General features: G+C 28.3%; 1 protein-coding gene across 4 annotated transcripts; it reads right to left on the reverse strand.

Moving 5' to 3' along the window:
- Positions 1-3,722: 3,722 nt before the first annotated feature.
- On the reverse strand, positions 3,723-18,407 carry LOC148305907 (maltase A1-like). Of its 4 annotated transcripts, XM_088265782.1 has the most exons (14): positions 18,249-18,407; positions 17,614-17,736; positions 15,389-15,568; positions 14,580-14,728; positions 13,479-13,604; positions 12,220-12,355; positions 11,273-11,390; positions 10,508-10,688; positions 8,518-8,622; positions 7,565-7,712; positions 6,678-6,775; positions 6,446-6,543; positions 5,069-5,209; positions 3,723-3,859 (listed from the first exon to the last, which is right to left on the reverse strand). In XM_088265782.1, exons 1-14 carry the CDS (start codon positions 18,403-18,405, stop codon positions 3,787-3,789), a joined length of 1,833 nt encoding a protein of 610 aa, XP_088121908.1. In that variant the 5' UTR covers positions 18,406-18,407; the 3' UTR covers positions 3,723-3,786. The 4 variants fall into 4 exon arrangements, 1 of the variants encoding a protein (XP_088121908.1); XR_015838072.1 differs by lacking the exon at positions 6,446-6,543; XR_015838074.1 differs by lacking the exons at positions 3,723-3,859; positions 6,446-6,543; positions 7,565-7,712 and having other exon boundaries at positions 5,169-5,209.
- Positions 18,408-21,787: the final 3,380 nt, after the last annotated feature.

The following is a 21,787-nucleotide window of genomic DNA, read 5'->3' on the forward strand; positions in this document are numbered from 1 at the left end:
GTCCCATACGAAAACTAACAGGATAGTAAAAAAAAAAGATATTTTACGCATTTTTAAATTGAAATATTTTTTATAATTCTTCTCTGACCCATTTTCACACCCAAATGGTACATAGGACACTACCTCAAGGTGGTTTTTTGTAATTGATAACATGAAGACGGCGAGCAGTCCTGCGCTAATGATTCTTGAGGACATAACTGTTACATGAGAATAAAATTTAAGGATTACTAATTTATCTACTTAGGCACTCGGGGTTGCATAAATTTACTTATATCTTAACATAGGTTATTTGACTATAAAATTATAAATGCAATTAAATATAAATTTCAACAAATTCATGGCAAAAATTGATTGATATGTCAAAATACAATATGTCTATTGAGATGGAAATGTGCAAGTCTGAGGATTTACAGAGCTTGTGACTTCTCATTGTGTTATTAGGTGATCACTCTTATCCACTGTGTAACATTCACCATTCTATTCATTTTTGTGAACCACTTTACTCAAATTTGGAAGATGTATTTATGCAATAATTAAAAAGATTTTTCGATCACAAACTTCGTCTTCGACATCGTGTTCTGGACGCGCCGCCATACAAAAATCCACTCTACTAATGGCGAATGTTACATGTGTATAAAATGATCACCTTAACCTATTTTCAACTAATTTAATTAAATAGTATTAAATTTTTTTCAATTTAGTTTATCTTTTTAATATCCAATATGCAATTGCATCAATTTCAATCAAAGTAATAAATAATATTTAAGTTTTTGGCTAGAAATATTATCCTTATCTTGTCGCCATAAATTTAGTGAAGATCATTGTTATTTTAAATTATCATGTTTAATACAACCCTCATAACTTCTTGAATAAAAGTTAAACTATAGTTTTTATTTTTTTATTATTTTACTCAATAATAACAGTATTTATTATATTGCTTTTGTATGAAATTAATGTATTTATTTCACAAAAAAAAACTTTTGAATAATTTCCGTAAATTATAAAATTAGGTTCTAGGTTAATACGTAATTCCCGTAAACAAATTATCTTCAATATATTACATTGTATTCCGTTCAAAAGGAATTATTAAGGGAGATAATAGAGGTCCAAAGCATAATACTTCAAAATTCTCTCTTTGTTCAGACTGCCCTGTGTAGCGTACAACAATACACGTGTAAATATGTACTCATTTGTTCACCTATAAACATGTATATACATTTATTTACATGAAGTTGCATACCAATTATAGCAAAATCCGTTTGATAGATAAGAAACTAATTTTATGAAAAAACACTTTTATTGTAAATCGCCATCGAACAACGTAATCCAGTGTTCTGGTTTGATTACAATCAATATACGGCAAATTTATCGCGTGGCAAAATGAACGAAAATTTTCTGTTTATAAAAGGCTTCATTCATGTTGATATTACTACATGATTCCTTTTTTTTTTTAAATTTTGAGTATCTCATGCAACTGAGTTTTTTCTTCCATAGTTTGGACAGTAAAAATCGAGTCACTAAATCCACTGTAACTTGTGAATCAATTGTCAGAATGTCATGAAATTTTGACAATTATCGTTTGAATATAGCCTTGAAACACAACACTCAAAAAGTCTCTGGTCATACGAGTATTATATTCGAGTATTCAAACACATACATAATTCCTAGATAGTACTACTGTAGTACTATCTAGGAATTATGTATGTGTTTGAATACTCAAATATAATACTCGTATGACAGGAGACTTATTGAATGATGTGTTACATATACAGAGGACTTTTATGTTATGTATTTTTTATTCATAGATGCACAAGTTTTGGAAACTAATCGACGAATACAAAAAAGAATAAGGTTGGTGAGAAGGTTTTTCTTATTTCATTTAATTTTGATTAAAATAATATTTTGACAGTATCACGAAGCGGAGGGCTGATCAACGTTCCTTCATGTGTTAAAGATCAAGAATTCATGTGTTAAAGATCACTGCGTTTATATGATACAGTGCCCTACGCACCATTGGACTGCGGATAAGGGTTTGAAGAAGAAGAAGAAGAATATTATATATCCACTAGGGGCATGCCTTCCATACAGGCAGAAAAGCAGTGCCTATCCTAACTTACCAGAGTGATATAAAAACGCAACCAGTCCCTACCCTACCGTACTAAGTAATACCAGCTTACCTTACTATCTACCTCTACTGCCTACTCTAGCGAGTAGTGCCTAGTTTACCTTACTACTTACCTCTACTGCCTACCTCTATTCCTTACCCTAATTAATTATCTGTGATCGCCACTGGTATCCACAAACATCATTTAGGGAAGTTCTCTATATAAAGAAATGTATGTTGACTGAATTGTAGGATTTTGCCCATTGTTGATTGATATCGATTTTTACATATGTTGCATACGCACACCACAAAAAATGCACTCCTTAAGTGGTTTTACTTCATTTTATACATAAATATGTGGTTTGACAATGACTGTAATATTATTCGATGCAGTTCGACAGTGACTTCACAAGGCGAACAGCTATTATAAAAATAAACAATTGTCTGGAATCAAACATCCTGTTTTGATTAAAATTAATTATGAAAATTTCATTAATTGATTCGGCAGTCACTTTGTGGTAAAACCTATCCATTTTAATTAAAAAAAATACTTTTTAAACACCACTATTTCTTAAAATCTACTGTGACACGTGTTTCGATGCATTCCGCATCATGCGGTGTTTGAAAATGATGCGGAATGCATCGAAACATGTGTCACAGAAGATTTTAAGAAATAGTGGTATTTACTAAGTAAATTTTTAACTATAATTATAATAAGTTTTTGAAATTCTTGAAAGTAAATGCTGATCCCATTGATCCCGTTGACAAGTAAAAATATATATTACCACTCTCTACAGACTTAACTCAAATGGAATTAGACACTTTACGAACGGAGCCGACGATATGTAACTTTATACATACATTAAAAATTATGTCGGTACAAACGCCATCGCCAGTTTGAATGTCAATGGTGACAGATGAAAAGGGAACATAGAACATATAAATGATAGGGGTGGATTTTGTATGAAGGGATGAAAGCACTTTCGGAAATGACGATAATTTGTAATCCCTCTTTGCAGGGGCGGAAAATATTGTAGAGTAGCACATTCACGAGACGACTTGCCACGAATTTATTACAAGAGATAAGTTTCATTCAAACCACGGATTATTAATTTACTTCTTCACAAATACGTATTCCAAGAATCATATAATAGAGACTCAGTATAATACCTATATTACATTATATGTGAAATCCTCTATTTCAATAATATACTTTATATCTCATCTTCCCATTTAAATTTATAATTTATAATTTTCTATAACATTTTATTTTTAAACTTGATTTTTTCTTGATATAATGTTCATTTTTTTTTAATTTCATTACTTGTTTTTCACCTATTTTCTTATATTTTTAATCTTATATGTTTACATTGTATTCATATATTTTGATTGACGTCTTAACAATTATGAAGAAGAATTAGAATGTAAGTATTAATATGGATTACGCCATGTCAAAGGCGGTTTTAAGTGATCACTTTAAACACGTGTGACGTCCACCATTCTACCTATTATCGACAACCACAATTCAGACCGTGACATAATTAATGAATAAAACAAAAATTAGTTTAATCAAACCAATTGTATTTCATGATATTTTATTTCGTATAAGATACATTTAATTTGTGTTTTTAAGTACATAGACTTAGAATAGAGAATTTCATTCTTAATAATTAACCTTTTCATTATGAGTGCACAGCAGAAAGTGCCACAGCTTCATATGGGTAAAGCTTGAAATATTTTGATAAATATAAAACGCTGAAAAACAAAAACAAAAATTTCTTGAAAATATCGTATGATAACAATAAAACATTATTATTTGAAGAATATTTTTTTAGTTTTAGGCAATTAATCGTAAGTTTGTTAAGCATTCAATGTTTTTATTTAATAAAAAATTGCATTTAAAAATAAACACTTCGCTTACAATGTTTTGCTCAATTATTTAGGATTACAATAAACGTATATGTTTATAATAATACAAAAATAATTAAAACATTCGATTGAGGTTAATTTACAGCAGTGATGAATTAAAAGTTTTGTTAGAATCCCATAAAGATATAAGAAAAATTTTGAACACAAGAAACAATTTATTATGTTTTGACGTAAATCAAGAGTGTCAATAAACTATTGATGATTTTTTCAATCAAAATATCAGAACCAAGATGATGATAAATCATTTATTCCAGTGACTAACCGAAGACACACTTAGTGTAACATTTTGGAGGTATAAACTTCCGCAACAAACAACAAAAAACATTGATATATTGATACAAAAATATATTGTAACAATCTTCAATTTCCGAGTTGTCTGAAAAATACTAAAATTATTTTTTTCACATTTTTCTCAAAGAATTCGTCAATGCGTTTAATATACGTACAAATTCAAATAAAAAGGTGTTATTTGATTAATTTGAAGCTCTTTTCGATTGATTGAGGACGTTGTTTTGATATAAAAAATAAATAAAAATAGTCCCAATTAAGCGAAATCGACTCTACTATCGACATAAAAATTTTGGTTTGTCTTTTTTTTAAAGAAAACCATCTACAATGTATTATTTTGTCTCTTTTCTATTAATTCCAATCAAAGTATGTATTTCTTAGTTAGGAATATGTATCGCTCACTCCTTTCAAGAACGTCATGAATCAAAAATTGACAATTTTCAGTTGTGCATGTTTTCAGAATGCCCATAAAATGTACTATATCCCAGCAAAAGAGGCATATCTTCAACTAAATATTTACCCGCTATAAGGCAGAAAGTGTTGTTTTTGCATTTTTGAGAAAACACCTTCAGGTTTTACCTAAAAAGTTCAATAATTGGCTTGATATTTATTTTTAATACATTGTTTAATATTTTTAAGCTTTAAAAACGTTCTCCTAAAATTCAAGTTTTTTAGTTTATGACGTTCTTGAAAGGGTGAGCGATATATCATAATGTGCATAGCTGTAATATATGCAATATAACTTACCCGGGAATTCTAGAGGACCCAACACTAGCGGTAAGAACAGAAACCACATGCATGTTTTGATGTATTGCTTTATCAATATCTATGTGCATTGTTTCATTTCCTGTATTTACCACTACGATTCCAGTCGAACCACTTAATCTCCTGAAAGAAACATTGAAATTTGACGCAGTTGTTTCATTTATCACAAACATAGTGCTTAGGACTATGTGAAAAAAATATATTGATGAATTTCACATCACTTGAGTTAACATTTGATTTAGTTTGAGTAAAAAAAATTGACGCCTACTATCCAAACCTTGTCTACTTGGACGCCATCTACTCGAATGGACAACTCCCCGAAAGCCAACTGCCCGAACGCCATCTACCTAAACCCCAAATACCCGAATCCCCAACTGCCCGAAAGCCAACTATCCGAATGTTCAACTGCTCGAAAAAATTTGAAAGAATAAAATTAAAATAATTTTATTCTAATATTTTAAATTGATGCAGCGTGATCTTGACCTCTATTTACATTTAAACCCTACATTTCTAATGTATTACTTTTTTATTCTTCCTAACACTACCTGTTCCTAACACTATCTGTCCGCCTCCGTAGTGTAATGGTCAGCACGCTCAGCTACCGTTTTGGAGGTCCCGGGTTCGATTCCCAAGGGGGGTAAAATAAATATAAGTGATTTTTTCAGTGTCATATTTATTCAATATTACCCTGGACTGGTACCTGAAGCGGAGGGCTGATCACCTTTCCTTTATGTGTAAACGATCAAGATAACACTGCTTTTATATGACGCAGTGCCCTATGCACCATTGGGGTGCGGATAAGGGTTTTATTATTATTATTATTAACACTACCAACCTAATGGTTTAAAAATTAATTTCTACATTAGATTTATGCACAGTTATCTTGATTGTAAGTTTGATTTTTCACTTGAGAATAAATATGTAAATATATGTAAAAAATAAATAAGTAAAAACGACTAACCACAAAGTAAATGCTTTAAATATTAATAACCTATGTATTTTTAAACCAAGCCTTGTTTTTTTCTCTTCTTTTTATCAGAATAAAAATTTGGGATACATTTACAATTTAACTAATAAAAACCGTTAACAATCGTACTGTCTAAAAAATACAATATTTTCTTCTAACTTTCTAATGCTTAATACAACTTTAAACAAAGTGAATATTTTTAGTTTGAAAAAATTTGAACACACCACAATAATAATACGAACATTTTAAAATGAAACTTTCAAGAAAATATTTAAACAAGTATATACTAGAGATTGAGCAATGGGCTTATATGTTTAATGTTGTATTGATTTATATACTTGATTTAACTAAAAAAAAAACATAAATTCATACTTAAAAAAATAAAATTATACCTTGTCATAATGAGAATATCATTGTATGGTATATAAACATTCATGTATCCGTATTTGAATATTTCGGTTTGCCGTAACATTGACAGTGATTGATAAAACTGAAAAGAATATTATTAATTGTAATTTTTAAAAATAAATTTTACCAAGTAAAACTACGATTCATTACAATATTTTGCGATCCATGTTTTCAAACATTCAGTATAATTTTTAAACACCGCATAATGGCACTTACCTTGTAAGGACTTTTATCATCATGAATTTGCTTATATAAATTTAAATGGAAATAATTATCATTCACTGGTAGCCATGTTTTAACACTTGTGGAAAAACCTTCAAAAAGAAAAAAAAAATACATTTTTACTTTTCTTATTAAATTGAATCATAACTCGATTAATGATTTTTTATGACTCTGGTCTACCCTCCTACATGCTCAAATTGAATTTAAAAAAATTCAAATTGAACGTTTTTTACATTTTGGCATCTTGAAATAACACAAATGAAGAATAATATGAAAATCTGAGTATTAACATAGTTTTTGACCTATCATGGCCTAGTTTTGTGACTTGCATCATTTTATCCATAATTGCCAACCACGCTATTTGAATTTCTAAAACTCATACATTTATCACAAATCTCATAATGCTTAATATTTTTCATGGGAGCAATCTATGGCTGGTTTGAGCAACCTTTTATTTAGCAGATACCCTTTTATTTCGATATATTCAAGATCCTAACCGGCCAGCAGCCTTTAATTTGTCCAGATTATTTAATTCTTAACATTTTTTCGTATATTCGTATGTCCGAATCCTTGTTCATTAATCAGGATTTCCCACTAAGGAATCATTTTAATCTAAATTTGTGAATTTGAACATACTGAATAACTTGGAAACTACAATATAATTAACTTCATAAAATTTGCTCCTATCTTTTTTTTATATTATTAAAATAGTGTTTTAGGGAAAGAGTTTTTTATATTATATATTTTTTAGGTAGTCATTTGACGGAATATTCAGTAAATGAGAACTTCTATTAAAACGTTGACTTTTTAATTCCAAGAAACCGCTGATAAAGGTGCACATTAGTTTTCAGATTGTATCTCCTTTTTTTTAAATTTGTTACCTGCATTTTTAGTATAATCCCACTGAAAGGGAGTTCTTGCGGGATCCCTTGATGACGTATTATAATATTCAATTCCAGCAATACAACCTTGCGGATCTTGAGTATCTTCCCAACTCAAGTAATAATTCGTCATTCCTATCTCTTCTCCCTTGAAAAAAAGTTAATTCGTAAATATAACTATGTAAAGTCAATTTACACTCCTTTAAATTATTTTTACCATTTGCCAATTATATAGCCCAATAGCTAAAATATTTTTGAAGTTGCATGCAATAAATACAACATATTTTCCTTTGCAATATTTAGAGCATTGGTGGCAGAATTTAGAATTTTAGGGATCCTTATTCTTTTGCGTTGAACCGCCATCTGTAATTGTTTATTTATATTTCATTTAAAGTGATGTCTTTAATTTTTATTACAATATTTTTTTATAATAATATTATTGAAAAATATTGAATTTTTAATTTAATTTTTATTACAATACATTTTTATAAAAATCGTTATTTGTTTGGGAGACTCCTAAAAGGGAGGCCAATTGAATTAATTTTACAATAATTGAATTAAATATCGTTATTGGGTTTAAATGTCTTTAAATATCAGCCTACGAGAAAAAATAATAAGAATTTAATTTCCTGCATATTAGTTATTCAAATTGACTTTCTGTTTTTTTTTAATTGTTTTTCAACATTACTTGAAAAACGGATACTTAAAATTGCAAATAACGCAACTTTCTAGAAATTCCAATGTATCCTACCAATATCACTGCTTTAAAAAATAATTTTAAAATGTTGCAATTTATTCGTGCAAATCAAGTAACCTAGTAATTGGCCTTAAAGGTTTTTTTTAAATATATTATTTTAATCATCTTTTTTTTTAAATACAAATCATTATATTCTGAGAATAATAAAGTTATAATATGTTGTTTTTTTTAAGTTTACTTATTTCAAATGACTTACATTATATGTGACACTGACTCCAGGAAGTAGCATTGTGAGCATAAGCATTCCATCGATTTTGTTTGTAAATCTGCTTGCTGCTCTGGGTACGTCATGGTTTCCAATCTTGAATAAAATTCCAATTTGAATTACGTTGTACATTGAAAAATATTAAAGTTTCATCACGTCTTATTATATATGTACGAAAATGATTCGGAATAAATAATTCTAGTTTTGTATCCAATATTCATATGAAAATAGTACTAAAAAAATATAATCTTTTTCGTGGGTTATAATCTTTCTTTTTCTTATATTATCTTTGTGGTGATTGGTTTGCTTATTTTATGGTAAGTCTAAACCTGCCTCTACCCTTCGCTCGTCACTCTAACTCGGCATAAACGCTTCATCGCATGTCGAAAATAATTGGTCCATGAAGGTTAAGCAAGGTATTCCTTTGTAGTTTGTGCTTTCGAATATCGTTAACTCCTTTCGAGAACGTCATAAATCAAAAAACTTGATTTTTCAGGAGATCGTTTTTAAAGTTTGAAAATAGAATACAATGCATTAAAAATAAATATCAAGCCACTTATATAACTTTTTACTATGCAACAGATCTTTTAAGATAAAACTTGAAGGTTTCATTCTCTATTTGAAAAATATTTAGTATTTTTTAAAAAATAATTAAACAATATCTTCTCTTCAAAATGCAAAAACCACACTTTCCGCCCGTAGCGGGTTAGTATTAAGTTAAAAATATGCCTCTTTTGCCGGAATATAGTACATTTTTTGGGCATTCCGAAAATATGCACAACTGAAAATTGACGAGTTTTTATTTATGACGTTCTTGAAAGGAGTGTCTTATATTCTGGCCTATCCATTTGACTCGCTGCAATGCTACTTTATTTACTAAACATATAGATTCCAAGAGGGGTGTGAATTACATATAGGCAGAAAGCAGTGCTTATCCTAACTTACCCGCGTGACATATAAAAATGCAACCAGTACCTACCCTACCTTATTAAGTAGTGCCTAGCTTACCTTACTACCTACCTCTACTGCCTACCCTTGTAAGTATTACCAAATCACCTTATTGTCTACCTTTATTTCCTACCTAATTAATTCTCTGTGCACGCCACTGGACTCTTCAGCTCTGCTTAATACCTCGTTACACGCCTACATATTTCTACCAATAAATCACCAATATGCACCTATAATACCACATCTCAAACGCCTTCAAATGCCGCCCAGTCTGCCTGCCCGATAGTCCACGTTTCGTTTCCATACAATAGTATTATAAAATAAATTAAGCATATAAAAATTAAAATTGAGCATGTGGGGCGAATTTTTTTTAAAAAATCTCTAACTAACCACCACGCCGCTTCCTCTGTCTTTGCAAACATTCTTCGCCTCTTCCACGTTCATGCATCTCCTCATACATACCCGCCGATTATTATGACTCCTAACCTGACCACTCTCAAGTATTTGGCATAACTGATCGTGCCATGTTTTTCTCGGTCTTCCTCTGCTCCTTTTCCTTATTACATTCACCTCATAAATTTGTTTTACCGTTCTTTCCTCACTCATTCGTTCTATACGCCCAAACCATCTCATCACACCTTTCTTAATTTTATCAATAATGCTTATCTCAACTTTGCACTCCTTCCTCATTTCACTATTCGAACATCTATCATACATCGTTTTGTCGCACATTCTTCTCAGAGATCGCATTTCGACTGCATTCAGTCTACTTTCATCCTTCTCTTGCCAACTCCATGTTTCACTTTCATACATTAGAGTTGGAACCAGGACTCCGTTGTGCACTGCCAGTTTAGCTTCCGCTGATAGGTTTTTATTTGCTATAACTGATTTCAGTGCACCATTCACTTTGTTACCAGCATTCTCTCTCCTTTCTATGTCTTTATCAATCTTTCGAAAGTTTTGTCGAAAGAATTTCACGTATATAAAAAACGGTTTTATCTATGATAACTTCAAAAGACCTTTCATACATTACCATCCAGTTTGTGATTCTGCCTCTCGGTAATATATTGTACCAGTTGAGAATCCTGTCACCAAGCTCGACAGCGTTGGTGCCATCATTAAGGAAGACAAAATTGAAGTTCAATGGGAAGTGCGCACCTTCGTGGGTATCATTTCCATAATACCTTATATCCATAGCTTCCATCACCATGATTCTTCAATAAAACAAACAATCAAACAATAAATAGTTACAAAAAAACAGTATTACAACAGGCATTTTGAGTGTGTCGTTTTCTCTACTTAGGAGTTATTTTTACATTTTTTTAAAACATTTTAACATAAATGAAAAACAATAAAAAAGTACGGGTATTTACAGAGGTTACGACTTGTCAAAGGCTGGTTAAATGATAACTTTACACACGTGCAACATTCACCATTCTACCCAAGATTGACAACCACACTACTAATTTTTTTGGAACACCTATATATATATATGATCAATCTCATGACACAGTACATTTGAGTTCACAATAGCCATCTTTATTGGATTGAGAAAGCCTTTTTTCAGCAGAGACCCTTTTATTTGGATGTTTGCATGATCCGAACCCTTGATTATTTTTACATACTGGAAAACTCCTGAAAATATGATTTTTAAATTTTTATGCGGCTTTTAATGAAAAGTAGAATGGTGATTGTTTAACATTGTAAAGTGATCACTTAAACAGCCTAAGACAGGTCATAAGCCCTGTAAATGCCCAAATTTTACTTGGGATGTCAAAAAAGTGAGTAATTCACTTACTTCGTTTCGGATCCAGTTTGTTCTGTGACTTCGTCCAGTACTGTCCTCCATTGGAATACTTGGTCGTACGTTTCATCCAAATGCATCGTGTAAATATGACTCACATACCAAAAGCTGTCTGTTTATTAAAAGAAGAGAAAGATCAATTTCATTAACTAAAATAAATAATCAAACATACATTATATGTGTATACATTATAGTCACTGTTTAAATATCCGTAATCAGAAAAATCCTGCATAAAAAACTACATTTAAAAGTAAAGGCAATGACCACAGAATAAATGTGAAAAGGGAAAATTGCGCACTCTAAAAAAAGTGAATTTTCATATATAAAATAACATTAGGTTAAACAGATTTTTATCGATTAATCTTGATTTTGTTCTCATTCAAATTTAATTTTCATAATCCCATATGTTAAGATTGGATTTTATTAGAAAACGTTTTAATATATTTTTTGCTATTTACTTTAAGAAATAATATGTTGGTTTAAATATAAAAAAATTGTGTATGACCACTTTTGAGTTTATCAAGGTAATGACGACTAGATTAAAGAACTACAGATATTTTCATAAAATGTGTTAATATAAATTCCAAAACAAACGTATTTTCTCTTTTTGGTAAAAAAATTTGTAGTTCTTGAAACTAGTCATATTTGCAAATATAAAAACTGAGGATATGTTGTATATTAATGATCTTTAGATTTAAATATATAACATAATAATATTTAAATTTTAAAAAATCAATACATCAATATTACAATTCAAATTTTTAGTAGTAAACGCAAATATTAGAGCAGGTATATTTATGTGGATATTTATGATATATGTACTCGTATCACTTTTTGATCTCTAGAATTTTCTTATTTTGCGTGTGTGCGTTTTCTTAGATTCATAGTTTAATAAAAAATAATTCATTTGAATGAAATAATAATTAAGTACATTAATTTACCTTCATCATCAGTATCCCCTGATAAAGGTTCGTCAGGATATTCACCAAATTCATCCACATCTGCTTCAAATAAGTGAGGAATGGCGTCTACGCGGAATCCTGCGATACCTTTGTTTAACCAAAATCTCAATACATTCTGTAACAAAAGGTATTTTATTGAGAACAATATAATTTATTTTTTAACTCGTTTTTTATACTGAGTTTGTATTTATTTGTTCAACATTACACAACATGAACAATAAAAACCATTTTGATTACGTTTCGTGATGTACACGTATATTCCTTTCAAAATGTGTTGATTCCTTACAAAAAATCGAACAATAGCGTTTGATCCAATTGGTGATTTTTTGTGTGATTTAAATGTGAATTGTTTCCTTTGGAACACAGATCCTTTTCAATTTAATTAAAAAGTTACATTCCAAAATGGTTTCAAATGATTTTAAAAACATTTTCAATTACAGTCTTTACGTAGATTTTTTTAAACTTGCTAAAATATATATTTATATATATATATATATATATATATATATATATATATATATATATATATATATATATATATATATATATATATATATATATATATATATATATATATATATATATATATATATATATATATATATATATATATATATATATATATATATATATATATATATATATATATATATATATATATATATATATATATATATATATATTTATATATATATATGTATATATATATATATTTTTATATATATATATATATATATATATATATATATATATATATATATATATATATATATATATATATAATCTTTTCTTGAGGCCCCGAACTTTATTTCTTGGGGCAACAAAAAAGTTTTTGTTCTCTAAAAAAAATATTTAATATGAATCTGGATTGGTACCTGATATGCAAGACTAATTGCACAATAGGATGTGCTTAAGGATCACTTCATTTGATTTAAAATATGCTACTTAATGCCTTATACTATTAGCATTTGAAGTATTTACTTCACGATTTTTTGCTATATATCTTACAAACTAACTTCGTAATCTTATTGTATATCTTATTAAAACCTTATTTTGATTTTAACAAGTTTAAAATCATAATACACATCATAAAAAAATCTAGTATTTTCTAAAATAAGTATATTTTTTTTTCTTGGAGAAGACCCTGTTGATTTCAAACCCAGTACAGAAAAAAATTTTGTTGGTACAAAGTTGTTTTATAAAAAAATAGTTTTGTGCGTTATTGTTTGAATACTCACTTTCATTTCTTCGACAACAAGTGGATTCCTGTAGTTGAGGTCTGGTTGCTCTTTAAGGAACTGATGAAGGTACCATTGACGTCTAATAGGATGATAAGTCCAAGCTGATCCTCGAAAGAATGATATCTAGAAAGTTTTAACCTTCGTTAATAAATGTGAAATTGTAAGGATTGTGGGTATGTTTCTGACACAGTGGTGACAATATCATCCCGCAATCGTGGATATACCCGCATAGTCTGGCAAGCGGGATTCTAGGTAAGTCTCTCCTAGAAAGCAGTCACTCACTAACGGCTACCTAGAAACTTATGTTTATATGGAATAAATCAAAATAAAAGAACTACCAGCTTTTAATAATGGAGTTCATAAATCAAAGTATAAGTTAGTCAAAATATAAGTGTGTGTGGATTAATCACCCTAAGAATAAAAAAAAGTATAATCATGAATACGAACCCTATAAAGGCTTTGTCTTCTAAAAAATCTGTGGACTAATTCAGAATGAATCTCATCTGTGTTCAAAAGGAATTTCTACATCACAAATATAGAATACATCACATCCCTCAACTGATGGCATAACTATCAGCCTACTTCACGAATGTATTGAAAACCTTATTGGAATCCGGATGATCTAAGACCATTGCATATATGTTTACAGGTTTCAAGAATTAGTGCAAAACGGTCAATAATGGGCCGGATGGCGAACTTTACACAAGTGATGAAGTGATCGCTGAAACCAGCCAAATGCCAGGTTGTAAGCCCTAGTATGTTTAGACTGTTGGTAATTCTTCATTAATTATTGAACACTTGGCCTTACCCTTTACTGTTGTTTTCTCTCATAATTATTACTGCACATGATATAACTATTACTTAAGTACCTCGAATTGCATAGCTATATAAGGACCCATAGTCCATATAATCTTCACAGTAGTTTGAAAATGCCATAACAAGGTGAAACAATTTTATTTTTATGTGTTTTTAATAAATAATAAAATACAATTTAGTTGACTCTTCAAACCAGTGTTTGTTTTTCATATTTATATCATTTCATTTCATATCAAGTTGAAATACATTTCAATCACCATTTTCGCTCGATTTTTCACTTACCCAATTGCTTGGTGGACTCATGCTACCATTACGCCCGTCATGCCATATATAGAAATCTTCATATCCTGGTTCTCTCATCACAGATTTTTGGAACCATTCGCACTCATCAGAAGTGTGGTTAGGAACGAAATCGAGAAGAATTCGAATATCTAAAAATAAAGAACAAAAATTATTTTAACAATATAGTTTTTTTTTTTAATATTAAATATTAGGCAAACTAAGAAGTATCGAAAAGAATTCGAATATCTACAATTAACAAAAATATTTTAACAAATTATGTAGTTATTTTTTTTTTAAATATCATTAGCATCAGGCACCTTAAAAATAACAAAAAAATTCGAATATCTAAAAATGGAGAACGAAAAATATTTTAACAAAATTGTTATATTTTTAAAAATATTATTAAACGTTGGGCCAAACTAAGAAGTATCAAGAAGAATTAGAATATCTAAAAATAAAGAACAAAATAATATTTTAACTAAATATTTATTTTATTTTCAATATCATTAACATGGGGCAAACTTAAAAAATTCGAAAAGAATTCGAATACATACAGATGAAGAACAATTTTTGTTTAAACAAAATAGTTAAAATTTTTTTTAAATTATTAAATGTTGGGTAAACTAATAAATTTAGAAAAGAATTCGAATATCTACAAATGATAAAAAAAAATATCAAAATTTATACTTTTTAAATATTATTTAAATTTGGGCAAACTAAAAAATATCACAAATAAAAAAAAGAACTGAACTGTCAGGAAAATGTAACAGAACATTAATAAACAAATGAAAATGGATTGCAAACATTACTTCTTTCTTTGGCCTCAGCTATGAGATTTTCCATGTCCTCCATTGTCCCATACTCTTCGGCAACCCCATAAAAGTCGGAGATATCGTACCCAAAGTCCTTCATGGGAGAAGGGAAGGCGGGAGATAGCCATGTTGCATTCACTCCAATATTTACGAGATGGTCCAGCTTTGAGCGGATTCCTGAACCAATTGAACACATAATATTACTGAGAGTGCGATTTATTGAATTTTAAAAATCTTGATTTGGAAAAGTAAAACAAAAAAATATTGTATGTTAAGTCTAGGAATCGATTCCATATGAATGTTAACGATTCAACTATTTTTATAGATAACTTTTACATTCCTTTCGAACTTTTATATCTGATGACGTTGATATTTTTGAACCGATTATCGATATTAATAACCATGAAGATACAGTTAATGATTTTTTCATTCTTTTATGTTAAGTAAGTAGAAATGTTATAAGAAAATGATTTACTTTGGGTAATGTATGGCTACATTTACATAAACCAATGGTTTTAAGACATCTCTCTGCCTACCTCTGCAGTAACGGCGTGATAGTAGAAGTAGTTAGTATTTAAAAGAACATTAATTCATAATATTTTCCTTTGATAAGTTGACTTCTAAAATACATTTTCACTTTTTTATATCGTATTTATATCATCAAATTGTGGTATTTAAATAAATATAAGAGCGTGTTAGTGATTGAAATCTTTACGTTTTTTTTGTTTTAAAGTAATAACCCGCAAAACCTCTATTTTCAGAGGCTTATCTGCAAGTAGGATAGTAAGAATAGGGAAGGTCACTGTAAAAAATACATCACACACACCAAAACCAATTAAAAAAATTTCGAAAAAAATATTTTGCAATTGACGGGAATCGAAACCGTGACGTAAGTTTCGCAGTCTACCAACTACACTTCGGTGCCAGTCAAAGTATATTTGAACACATTAATTTTAAAATTATCCTTTGTTTGATCGACTTCTAAAATATCACTATTATTTGACCATGTCAATATCATCTGATTATGCTATTTACATATAAATATTATTGATTTGATATTTATGACCTGATAATTTCAAATAAAAATTAAATCAAACTACTAAATAAAAGATAAGATAATACCACTTGTTTCATTACAAATACGATAACTTGATAAATATTTTCAATACCAGTATGAATTTACCAACAAAACATTATCTTTGTTTGATAATAGAATACTACATTTCATACATTGTAGTATTAGGGATTACAAAATGTAATAAAGAACATTCGAATAAGAAAATAAGTCGAAATATAAGTTGTCCGTAATAGCCTACATAAAATAGTGTGTGATATTTGAAATATCTTGTAAATAATTTGAATCACAGTAATATCCATTAAAATCTTTTAAAAATATGGATTGACTGCTGGGAATCGACGTTAATTGGAGAAGCTATTCCCTCTTTAAAATAGTTCACATGGCTCCTTTCAACAACGTAAAATATCAAAAAAGTTGATTTTTTAGGAGATTGTTTTTAAAGTTTAAGAATATAATAAAATGTATTAAAAATAAATATCAAGCCACTTTTAAACTTTTTACTGTGCAACAGATCTTTTTAGGTAAAACCAGAAGATTATTTCTCTTTTTGAAAAATATTTAGTATATTTTTAAAAAAAAATTAAACAATGCCTTGTCTTCAAAATGCCAAAACAACACTTTATACACAGTAGCGGGTAAATATAAAGTTAAAAGTATGCCACTTTTGCTAGAATATAGTACATTTTCTGGGCATTCCGAAAACATATATATGCCAATCAGTCATGACGTAGCACATCAAAAAAATATGTTTCTGAAACTTCAATAAACAATGGATGTTATATGTATAAAGACATCCTTTGTAAAAAAACATAAAAACCGATTTTTTTATTCAAAATTGAATGGTTTATAATTTGAAACATTAATCAACTTGTTTTTAATAAATTTGCTGTGCACTACATAAATGTTTAACTACATATATTATTTTATCTGAGACATGAACGATTATGAATACTGTTTTCAACATTTTTATTAACGTTTCAAATATATATTTAAAATAAGGCATGAACTGTAGAAAAAAGTGAATTATAATATAACTGTTATATACAAATTTCGGACAGTTGTATTTCACGAAAATGACATTATAAAAATTATCTAAAATTATACTGTTAATGAATCTAGAGTTATGTAGAAAAAATACTGTTACCATTTATATCTCCGATTCCATCTCCATTGCTATCTTTAAAGGATCTTGGGTAAATCTGGTAAAGTTGCATATTCGTCCACCAGTCTTCCTCTTCACGAGAATTTTCATATGTAAATCCTAAAACTATTACCAAAAAAAAGGCCATATATTAATTATTTAAATTTATTATAATAATTATTTTTTTTAAATTTTTTTATTTTGATATATACGGTACTATTGTACCATTTACATAAATATGTATAAAAAACACATCAATTTAACAAGTTGTTATAAACTACTTACATAGAAAAATGTTATTAAATGATATAAAAAAAAATGCTAGAAAAATAAAATGTTATGTGTAAACCACTTACAATAAACATTTTGGTTTTTCCAAATCCTATATAAATGTAAAACATTAAACATGTTGAAAGTAAACAATAACATAAATAAACATAACATCTTTTGTTTGGAATATTGAAAGCATTAACTTTGTAGATCATATTGATATATTATTTCGAGAAATAATATATAATATCTTTTCAGATTAGGCCAGGAGTAAATTTATTATTGCTAATTTACATTGTTGAAGCGATATATTATAGAAATCTTTATTGAATAATGAATCTAGAGTTAGGTTAAAATAACGCTGTTACCGTTTATGTCTCCTATTCCTTCGCCGTTGCTATCCTTAAAGGATCTCGAATTAATCTGATAGAGTTGCATATTAGTCCACCAATCTTCCATTTCACCAGAATTTTCATATGGATATCCCAACACTGCTATTACCAGAAATAAAACTTTGCCACTCATGATGTTATTTTAAACACTGTACTTAATACGACAACAAAAGAATTTAAATTTAAATATCTCAGTGGATATATTACTTAAATGCATGTAAATACGATACGAAAAATCATTCATATGTCAACATGTGCGTTTGTTCCTTTTTGAATCGATAACTAAAATACATTTAAAACATATTGTTATTTTATTACCCTCTCTTGAATTTTAACATTGATTATGATAAAAATATGACATCTCACATTGAACAATAATTATAGCAAAATATCGTGATTTTGAAATCAATAATATTTATTTTTATATCAATTTATAAAAGTAAGTTTTAAAAATAAATCAGTGTCGTATATCTCAGATGCAAAACTAGATACAAAGAGATAATAAATAATAATTATGACTGACTGATTTATGAATGTCATCAATAACACAAAGATAATTATATAACAAGAAACAAAAAAACAATTTTCTAAATATTCACATAAAATTGATCCGGCTTTCCCAAATTAAAGTTTGAAAGGATAAAATAGAAAAATCTATTTTTTAAATATAATAATTATTATAAAATAAAAAGTATTAATTACACTACATAATAATATGCCCCATATTTCTCCGCTTGTATAGTGCAGTGGTAAGCGCGCTAAGCTACCATGCCGGAGGTCCCAGCTTCGATCCCCAAGAAAGGAAAAATAAATATTATGATTTTTCAGTCTAATATGCATTTAATATGACCCTGGACTGGTCCTGAAGCGGAAGACTGATTACCCATCCAACGTGTATTAAACGATCAAGATAACACTGATTATATAACGATGCAGTGCCCTATGCACCATTGGGGGCGAATAATGGTTAGAAGAATAATAAGCCAAGTACTTGTTTGATATTCCTGAATTTACGAATTTTTTCACTGTCGTAAATGTTGTACTGTTGTCGAAAAGCCCATAAATAGAGAATATAATTAAATTGATAGAATACATCAGCAGTTAGATTATATATATATATATATATTTATATATATTTATATATATATATATATATATATATATATATATATATATATATATATATATATATATATATATATATATATATATATATATATATATATATATATATATATATATATATATATATATATATATATATATATATATATATATATATATATATATATATATATATATATATATATATATATATATATATATATATATATATATATATATATATATATATATATATATATATATATATATATATATATATATATATATATATATATATATATATATATATATATATATATATATATATATATATATATATATATATTTATATATATATTTATGTATATATATATATATATATATATATATATATATATATATATATATATATATATATATATATATATATACATATGAGTCTTCTACAATAAACCTTATATAACAAAAGAATATTGATTCACCTCGAATTGAATCGATCTATATTATTAATGCAGATCAAAACTCAATCCATTTTGAAAATAAAATATGCAGAGAGTTGGGGTTTTACAATATATTTAAATAACAAAATACCATGAAGTAGTGGATTCTTTTTAGGAAAATAAACAAAATATTTCATTAATAAAATATGACAAAAATATACGAAATCGTTATATTTCTGAAAAAACTAATCTCACCATAAAGAGAAATGATCTCAATTACAATAAATTACCCTTTAAAGTATTTTTTCCAGTCGAAAAATTAAATAAAATAATCCATCTCCATTAATTACGGCATCCCGCTGTGACTGTTAAAAATGTGTATTTTCCGTTGATTTTTCGTTATCACACATCAAATTAATGAAACATTTTTTAACCCTTCCCCTAATTAATCAACCAAAGACTAATTGTCCGCAGTCAAAATGAGCACAAAAGGAATTATGTCCGTACATAAATAACGAGTTACTCGTATGAACATAATAAGGTCAAACGACTTTTGGGCAGAAGGCGCTTTGAAAATTAATTGTAAAAATTGAAATTAACATGCTTTTGAATATTTTCACCGTTGTTATATCACATTTTGCTTATAAAATGGATTACACGACATTTTTATTAACGTGTTACCTTGTTATACAATGATTGTTACATGTCCAAATAAAGCATGTATGTTATTTATTACACACATACGTCATGATCATCGATTTGTGTATCAGGTATGGACAACTGGTCGATGGCAAAGGCATATTTGCCAACCGTGGCAATATTTAACATTTATTATATATATTTAACACTCTATCACTGTGTCAGAATGCAATTTTTTCGCAAAAAAATGTTTCTTGACAGATCTTTATATGTTGTGGATATACAACATATAAGGATCTGTCAAGAAACACACTGTCAGCCATGAGCAATGATTAATATCGCGCGTATTACTGTTAGATTTAACAGAAAAACTGTTTAAAAATGTTTTACCTGTCACGTATTCAAATGCAACGTTGTGTAAAAAATTCAAAGCAATTAATTGTTGAATAACTTTATAAGATTAATGATTTTGAACAAACGATTATTTACGTTTTTTTATAGGGATAAAATGCTGTTTTTATTTTTGCTGGGGTACTCTTAAACATCGTTTCTTGCTTTATCCTACAACCAATCATATCTAAGTGTGGAATTTCATGCTACATACAATCACACATCGCTCACTCCTTTTAACAACGTCATTTATATAAAATCGTCAATTGTCGGTTGTGCATGTTATCGGAATAATAACAATGTACTAAATCCCAACAAAATCGGCATATTTTAACTTAATATTTACCCGCTACAGGGCAGAAAGTGTTGTTTTTGCATTTTGAAGAAAAGGTATTATTTAAATATTTTTTTAATTATTCTAAATATTTTTCAAATGGAGAAAAAAATCTTTAGGTTTTACCTTAAAAGATCTGTTGCATAGTAAAAAGTTCAAAAAGTGGCTTGATATTTATTTTTAATACATTGTATTATATTTTTTAACTTTAAAAACAATCTCCTGAAAAATCAAGTTTTTTGTATATATGACGTTGTTGAAAGGAGTGAGCGACATGTGCTTATCTTTGTGTGTCGAAATTGAGCGTAATGTAACTAAGGTGTGGAAATGAGGCCTGATACTTTGATATGGAATGAAGAAATTTTGTTCTAGAATCAGTATTAAACAATCGAGTTTATCTTTATACAATATCATTGCCCTGTCAACTGTTGGCACCTCGGCTGATCAATAAAATCTCCTCTTTAGAATTCAGCCCACGCTTTCTTAAAGGCCTTACGTTTGATCTGAAATACTATTTCCTATTGGCCTATTCTGTACACGCTACTAGGTGATCCATAAAACATATACTCGCACATTCATGTTTTATGGATTTTACATTTACGGAAAAA

The sequence above is a fragment of the Brachycentrus maculatus genome, unplaced genomic scaffold (genome assembly GCF_059751285.1).
Source record: "Brachycentrus maculatus isolate JH-2025_06_01 unplaced genomic scaffold, ASM5975128v1 h1tg000258l, whole genome shotgun sequence".
Classification (NCBI taxonomy): Eukaryota; Metazoa; Arthropoda; class Insecta; order Trichoptera; family Brachycentridae; genus Brachycentrus; species Brachycentrus maculatus.